General features: G+C 35.5%; 1 protein-coding gene and 1 pseudogene across 5 annotated transcripts in view; one reads left to right on the top strand and one right to left on the bottom strand.

The window, feature by feature from the left end:
• Positions 1 to 565, top strand: part of LOC108691630 — a 1,363-nt pseudogene extending 798 nt beyond the window's left edge.
• Positions 566 to 1,312: 747 nt separating this feature from the next.
• Positions 1,313 to 8,097, bottom strand: part of LOC108691633 (E3 ubiquitin-protein ligase RBBP6) — a 30,673-nt gene continuing 23,888 nt past the window's right edge. For all 5 annotated transcript variants that reach the window (XM_018199474.1, XM_018199475.1, XM_018199473.1 and 2 more), the window contains 3 exons: positions 6,852 to 7,103; positions 4,143 to 4,376; positions 1,313 to 3,919 (listed from right to left, as the gene is read on the bottom strand). In XM_018199474.1, the coding sequence (XP_018054963.1) occupies positions 1,396 to 3,919; positions 4,143 to 4,376; positions 6,852 to 7,103 (3,010 nt within the window). In that variant the 3' untranslated portion in view covers positions 1,313 to 1,395. The remainder of the gene's footprint in view (positions 3,920 to 4,142; positions 4,377 to 6,851; positions 7,104 to 8,097) is intronic.

Here is an 8,097-nt window from a genome sequence, read left to right as displayed (position 1 = left end):
TATATGATTATAGACACACACACACACACACACACACACACACACACACACACAAATATAATCATTATATATCATTATATTAGTTATTATATTAGCTTGAATGTAATGGACTATATAGTGAGATAATATATTTTTTTTCTTGTACGAAATCTCATTATAAAATAATACAATTGAACAAAAGATGTTATTTCAGAATGCGATCTTCCCAAACATTGCTTGGATCGTAAACTTCTGGCACAAAGTTTAGGAGTAAAAGATAGCGGAAAGAGCAAAAATTTACCGCTGTTGTGTGGCCTTGTACAAACATTTACCAATTTAAAAAATACCTAATTATAAGATCTACACGAGCATGTATTCAACTGCGATTTTTAATTACTATTTATTCATTTCCTATATATTTATATGTTACAAATCTCACACTTATTTTATATGTACAAACATAAAAACATGCACAAGCTTAGATATATACAGATTATATTTATTACAATAAATAATAAAAACCAAACACAATACTTAAATCCCATCTGTAATACATGGCAACTCTTTGTTAGTAATAACAAAGCTGTATTACATAATGTAACATATAGCACGATGAACGTGAAGATCAACATCTTTTTTTTTATTTCTATATATTCATGTGAGACACAAGAATATGTTAAAAGAATTTTACCATTTTATTTTTCGTGATTTTTCTTACATATTGACATTAAATTATGAAAGTACAATATAATTGTGAAAGAGGGAAGGAAATATATATGTATATAGATAGTAGAGATCTTAAAATTGCTCTTTTATATTCATTATATAATTGTAAGTTGTTTAAAGATTTATCTTCTTGACAAAATTGTCACAAAATTATATCGGCTACAATGTATACATGGCTTATTATAATAAACTTACATAGCAGTACTTTTTAATGTATCAAGTCGGAACATGACAATTATGTAGCAGCAAAAGCTATATCATGTTATTCTTTTCCTCTTTTTTTTACGTTAGAACATTAACTATTATAGGTTCCCAATTTCCAGTTTTTGCTTTTTTCTACTCGTTAAATCGCTCGTTAATTTGTTTTGTTCAATGTTTATCTTTTACCACTTATTTTATCTTGTATCAACAAATCATTCGATAGTATTCTACTACTAAATGATGTGTATTAAAAAAAAACTTGGTTACACCTTGAGCTATAGCAACGAGTATGAAATAATAACAATTATTATTACAATTGCCATGATATTTGAAAGTACTATACGGAAAAAAAAGTTCTGGCTTTTTTCTCTTTGCTTCTTTCTAAGGTAAAGTAAGGTAAGATAAGGTAAGGTAAGGTAAGATAAGGTAAGGTAAAGTAAGATAAGGTAAAGATTCTTTGATTGAACATCAAAGAGATATCTAGTGATGTCATTTATGTTTGGATTTCTTCTTCTTCCTTGACTGCTTGTTTCTACTCTTTGATTTTTTCGATTTCTTCTTATGTTTCTCTTCATCGCTGCTGCTGTCGGACGAATCAGAGTAAGTGTCCGAATCCGAACTGCTGTCCTTTTTGGCAGATTTCTTCTTTTTATGCTTTTTATGTTTTTTTCTTTTCTTCTTGTGCGACTCGTCGCTGCTATCCGAATCGGAGCTCGTAGTGTCGGAACTGCTGGAAGTGTCCTCGCTACTGCTTGACTTGGATCGTTTCTTCAAAGATTTGATCTCCATCTCTTTGTCCACTTCCGTTTCGTCAAGCTTCAATTTCTTCGCAGGTGACGGTTTTCTTTCCTCACCATCTGATTCCGAGTCCGAAGCCGAGTAGTCGGGTTCGAAGTTCGCCTCGTCGAGTATGCTGCGCTTGCGATCAGACACCAGTCTCGGATTCTTCCTTTGTTTCTTCAACGATTCTGCTAAAGGCGGCTCAATATTCTCGTAACTGATTTTAGTCTCGTTACCATCCGATTTGTCTTTAGAGAGCGCACTCTCCTTGTGCTTTTGTTTTTTCTCCTGATTTTTGTCCTTATCCTTCTTATGTTTCTTCTCTTTGCGTTTTTTATGCTCCTTGGATTTACTCCTACTGCGATGCTCCTTCTTTCTTTTCTTTTCCTCCCGAGACTTCTTGTCACGTTTTTTCTCTTCTTCATCATCTTTCGACTTTAACAGGCTGATCTTGGCTATTTCTGTTCTCTTAAATATGCAAGTCGAGGAGGGTGTCCTACCTCTGTGTTCACGATCTCGTTCCTTATCGCGATCTTTATCCACGCGTTCTCCTTTGATGTCGCTTCTATTGGAACGAAAATCCATTCTGCAATCAATTCTATTCTCCCTGTCGGATTTCAACTCGCTCCCATGTCTGTCACTTCGGAAATCCGTCCTCTCTTTTGATCGATCACCTCTATCCTTGTTGTCACGTTTTCTCTCTTCCAAGAACACTTTTCGTTCGCCGCTTGTAGCAGTTAAGCCCAACGAAGAGGACTCTAGGCGTCGCTCTAAAAGCGGAGAAGAGAGCCTCTTTTCCCTCCTGGGCGATCGACTTCTCGACTGATTCTCGTTCTTGGCATCACGCCTCTCCAGAAATCCCTTTATAGGACTAACCTTTCTCTCCTTGCCATCTTCGATTTTCTCGCCGAGTCTCTCCTTCGCAGACAGTCTAGTCGGCGAGTAGGCTGTCTCTGGCACGGGTTTGAACTTAGTACGATCGAGCTTGGCTTTCTTTGCTGGCTCAGTAATCTCTACATTCCTCTCGTTTCTACCAACGTTGATCGTCACGTTGACGCTCTTTCGCGGCTCTCGATTGGATGTGGACTCCACTGTCTCCACCTTAGGCTCGGGATTTTGATACAGTATCTTTCTGCTTTCGCTGATCTTCTTGATCTCGATCGGTCGGATCGCATTAATTGCTTTTTGAAATATGGCGTTCTCTGCACGTTTTAGTACCTCTGATGTAACCATCTTGATCGATTTCGGCTCATCTTCTCTCGGTATTTTCTCCGTCGGCGATCCACTCACAATGTCATCGTCATCGTCATCATCATCGGGTTTTTCGATCGTATCATCTCTTTCCCACTTGGACAACTCGGGTATCGGTGCCAGAAACTCATCTTTTTTCGGCGATTTTTCCGTTGGCAGCAAGATGGTAGCTTCCTTCGTCTCAGTCTGTGAATGTTCCGAAAGTAAAGAATATTTCTCCGTGATCACAGTGTTAATTTCTGTGTCATCCAATCCTCCGTAGAGGCTATCGATCGGTTTCATGTCCGACTTGAGTTCCGGAATCGGTTTGAAGTTTGGATTCGGTGGATTCGTGCCAAATTCCGTGCGATCTAACCGACCACTGCCAGGACTGGATTCGTTGAATTCCGGCGGTTCCGGATTCATCGCCAAAGATTTATCCTCGAATTCCTCTTTGATTGGCGCGATAGACACTTGGTTGGAAATACATTCAATCCTGTTCTGTATATTGTCTTCCTCATTACCCGCCTTTATAGAGTCGGTTTTGTCGGGTGGCGAAGACGAAGTGTCATTACTTATTTTACTCTCAACTAGCAAATCGTCCGCCTCTGTTGTTTTAATTGTCAGATCGTCCTTCGCTACTTCTTTCTGATTAGATTTCTTGTCCTTCTTCTTCTTCTTCTTTTTCTCTTTCTCATCATTATCTTTCTTTTTTTTCTTTTCCTTTATCTTTTTCTCTTTCTTCTTCTCTTCTACTTTTTCCTCATGATCCTTTTCTTTTTTCTTCGCATTTCGTTCTGGGGATAAATCTTTAGGATCGCCCCTAGATTTCTGCGAGTATGGACTTAAACTTTTCCTACTTTTTTTCCGTTCCATCGAACGTCTCTCGTATCGTTCGTGACGATCTCTGTCTTTCTCGGTTTCGTATTCGCGTTCGCGTCTCTCCTTCTCTCGAAGCCGATTCTTGTCATCTTGCCGATGGCGATCTCGATCATCTCTATAACTGCAATAATAGATAAATAAATGATATCAGATAAATGATTTCCAACACATTAATAAATTAACTGAAAGCTTTTTTTAGTAAATTAACTGATATTTTTTTAGTACGGAATTTTAAATAACAAATATGTGTTAAAATTTCTATTATACATATTGATTCTTGCTAACATACTGAATAACTTTAATTTGATTTTATGATTTTTTAACTTGATTGCTGCAGAACATACCGATCTTTGTCATAATCTTTCTTCTCGATATGTCTGTCATCATCTCGACGATCGCGAATGTGTCTATCATCTCGTTCCTTCTCCTTTTCTCTTCTGTCGCGTTCGTCTTTCTCTCGTATCCTATCCTCGTGTTCTCTAGATGGGATTTGCCTATCGCGATCCTCGCGATCTCTATTTATGATTCTGCGATCTCTATCATCCCTCTCGCGTATACGATCCTCACGTTCGCGACCCCTTTCAAACACAAAATACAATACATTACAAATATAGTCTTTTGTAATACGAACACGATAATTTCTTTTACGAAATGTAAAATGATTCAACAAAGCCGATAACGTGTGTAAATAAATTCATTCATTAATACAATGACAATATATGTAAGTATGCTATCGGATTAATTGCTAATTAGTCTTACAATATCTTTAATCTAAAGTCAAAAATATAAACACGCATATCGATGAATTATTGTTAATAAATTATTATTGTATTAACATTCTCAAATATATTAATCCATAGATCGATATCAAATTAGCAGATTTACTACACAAGAAACAATATATTAGGCGTACAACTTTGCTTCCACCGTTTTTTTCCGAAATTCGAGGCTTTATTGTAAAAAACTGGTTATACATTTATGATTCAAAGTATTGTCCATCGCTAGCACTACTTTCTCCCATCTTTCGGGTAGCGTACGAATCCCGCGTCGAAAAAACTGGTCATCTTTTGAGGCTATCCACGAATCGATCCATTTTTTTACTTCTTCATAAGACCGGAAGTGCTGGTCAGCCAGGCCGTGTGCCATTGATCGAAACAAGTGATAGTCAGAGGGACCAACGTCCCTCTGAATACGGCGGGTGGGGTAGGACTTTCAATGTTTCCAAGTATGTCTTGACCACTTTCGCAACATGGGGTCGAGCATTGTCATGCTGCAAAATCACTTTATCGTGTCTCTCGTTGTATTGCGGCCATTTGTCTTTCAATGCTCGGCTCAAACGCATCAATTCGATACCGATCGCCTTGTTTCAGTCGGTTTTAACAGTTCATAATACACTACGCCGAGCTGGTCCCACCAAATACAGAGCATGACCTTGGACGTCAAAATCACCGTTCTTGAAGTGTTGAAACCACTCACGACACGTTCTTTCACTAATAGCGGCCTCACCATAAGTATTTGAGAACATTCGAGCCTCAGCCGCAGATTTCTTCATATTGAAGCAAAAAATTAAAACCTCCCGCAAATGATGAGAATTTGGCTCGTAAACTGACATTTTCAATCAAGAATAACTTTATGATGCAGACACAAATCGACTAATGTTTCTATGGGGTTATGTTGACAGATGCCCAAGTTTATTGTATGACCTATGATCTATTTATTTCGACTACTACTTACCGCTAAAGCCATCTATAAGAAAAACGGCGGAAGCAAAGTTGTACACCTAATATATGTCAATTATATAAAATTTAAATAAAAAATAATGAAAGAAACTTACATGTAAAAGTTGTATGGAATATATTTGAGGTTCTGTCTGTTCGAGAGTTAAGGATCGAATAATACAATAAATATTAACAAGAAGCATTGAAAAGAAGGGAGATATCAAGGCATCATAATAAATAAAAATATGCAATATTTAAATGCTCCGTTTATAAATTCAATTCATGTGTCTATTTTTGTATTATTTCCGATATTAGAGAAGATGAAATTAGTGAGTCTAATTGATAAGATTCTTTTTTTATCCTATCCTAGGATATTTCCATAACAAAAAAATTGGATAAAATTATTAAAATTCTATTAAATAATAGATATCCATTAAACTTATCTTTGACCAGAAAAAGATTGCCCAGATAAAAAAAATACCAGATAAAAAATTTGAAGATTAATAGAGGTTCCAATAATTTGAATAAACTTCAACGATAATAAAAATGTTAAAGAGTTAAACGTAGGTATTATCATATCATTCTTACTCAAGATTCCCGAGAAAATAAAAAAAATTTTTAAGAAAGATCCTACTATTAGAGTAGTACTATTATATACTATTATATACTATTAGAGTATAGTAGTGGCATATATTGGCATCAAGCTAAGTAAATTTATTAAAATTCCGAAGTATAAGCTTCCTACATTGTTGCGCATTAACATAGTTTATAAAATTAATTGCATGGAATGTAATTACGACTTATATGAGACAAACTTGCAGAGCTTTAAAAACAAGGATTAACGAGCACAAGAATCACATCAATTGAAAAACGACATAGCGTTCAGTGACTAGAGAACACAGATTGGAGACGTAATGCAATTTTAATTGGGATAACATTAGAATCTTTGATGAGGAAAAATTTTACAGAAAAGACTATGTGCATCGGAAATGATACACATACAAAACTAGACACATGAATTGAATTTAAAAAGGGACACGAAGCGTTTAGATCCTACATATTTTTATTTATTATGATTTATTACTCCCTTCTCTTCAATGCTTTTTGTTAGGTCAACATTTATTTATTGTATCATTCGATCCTTGGCTCTCGAACAGACAAGATTAAATTTATTTATACACCGTTATCCTGTGTCGATTTATAAAAGCAAATAATTTCATTTTATTTATTTCGAGTGAGCCTTGAATTTTTCTTATATTGATCCAAGAAAAAGCTTAATGTTCTTTAATTAAAGAGTAATCATCTCAGATTCGATACAATGTCCAACAACATTACCTCTCGTCCCTCAATCTATCACGTTCATCATTATCACGATCCTTGGACGAATGCTCCCGATCTTCTTGATCCCTCAGGGAGCGCTGCCTCTCGCGATCGTCCCTCGATGATCTCTCGGAATGTTCGACACCCGGTGGCGAAAGATCGTAGTAGCCCTCAGTACCAGGCGGTGCTACGTCATCGAATCGTTTATGTGATGAAGAATCCCTCAAAGGACTGTTAAAACGCTGCGATGGATGAGGTCCGGAATATCTGTTGACAGAAGATCAGTATAGTACTTGATACATTAGTATTATCCTGCTAAACATTAGATATTCTTAAGCCTTCTTTTTTTTTTTTAAATATATATTGCCTTTTTATAGAATACAGCGCGCGAAGAACGCCGTTGCGAATAGTTGTTAGTAACGAATTTATTTAATGTCAAAGTATATCGAGAAAATTAATCGTGTTAAGATACTCTTAGAGAAAAAAGAAACTCAGAGAATAGTTTGTTCCTTTCTTCCATTCTTCCGTCAATTCCGAGGTTTATTTGCCACATCTGTGGTGGAATATGGAAGACACCTATTTAATAAAAATTTAAATAATTAAGACAAAAATATGTTAATTTTTTAACAAAATTATTGCACTTTTTGATCTCCATATAGCTGAAAGAACGTAATCACAATCACCTCTTGCCGATACTTTGTTAAAATTATTAACTAAAAAAATCATGAAATACAGAAAGCAACATTTGTAACTTTGAGCTGCTTTAAAATAGCTGATGAAAAATATATATTTTCATGACTACAATTAAGTGAATGAATATTCAAATAATTATATATAAATTAGATATAAAAATTAAATTGTCAGATTATCAGTCTTTTGAAAGAGTGACCGAAAAAATCGCACGTTTTCTGAGCTCTTGGTTTTGAAACTGAACTGTGTGCTAAATTTTTCTTTATATTGATACTTTAATCACAAAGAAGTTTGAAATTGAAAGTGACAATTATTAACAAAGGATAGAAAAAGTCCATTCTTGAATTATTATAGGTCTGCAAGGTCCGACATTTTAAAAAGGTTAATCTAGCCGAGTGTATAGCAATTGCTCACATCGCTAATTGGCTAATTTAAAATAATATAAAACAATTAAAAATTACTAGAAACCGGCCAATGTGAGCCAATGTGGTATGTGCATTGAATTGTGCAAGTGCGCCGCTTCCGATCCAGCCGATGAAGGTAAGATCGATTAAATCACATTTATTTTGGT

This window comes from Atta colombica, unplaced genomic scaffold (genome assembly GCF_001594045.1).
Source record: "Atta colombica isolate Treedump-2 unplaced genomic scaffold, Acol1.0 scaffold48, whole genome shotgun sequence".
In the NCBI taxonomy this organism is placed as follows: domain Eukaryota; kingdom Metazoa; phylum Arthropoda; class Insecta; order Hymenoptera; family Formicidae; genus Atta; species Atta colombica.
The sequence above is the reverse complement of the archived record's forward strand: the minus strand, read 5'-3'. Positions and strand labels throughout refer to the sequence as shown.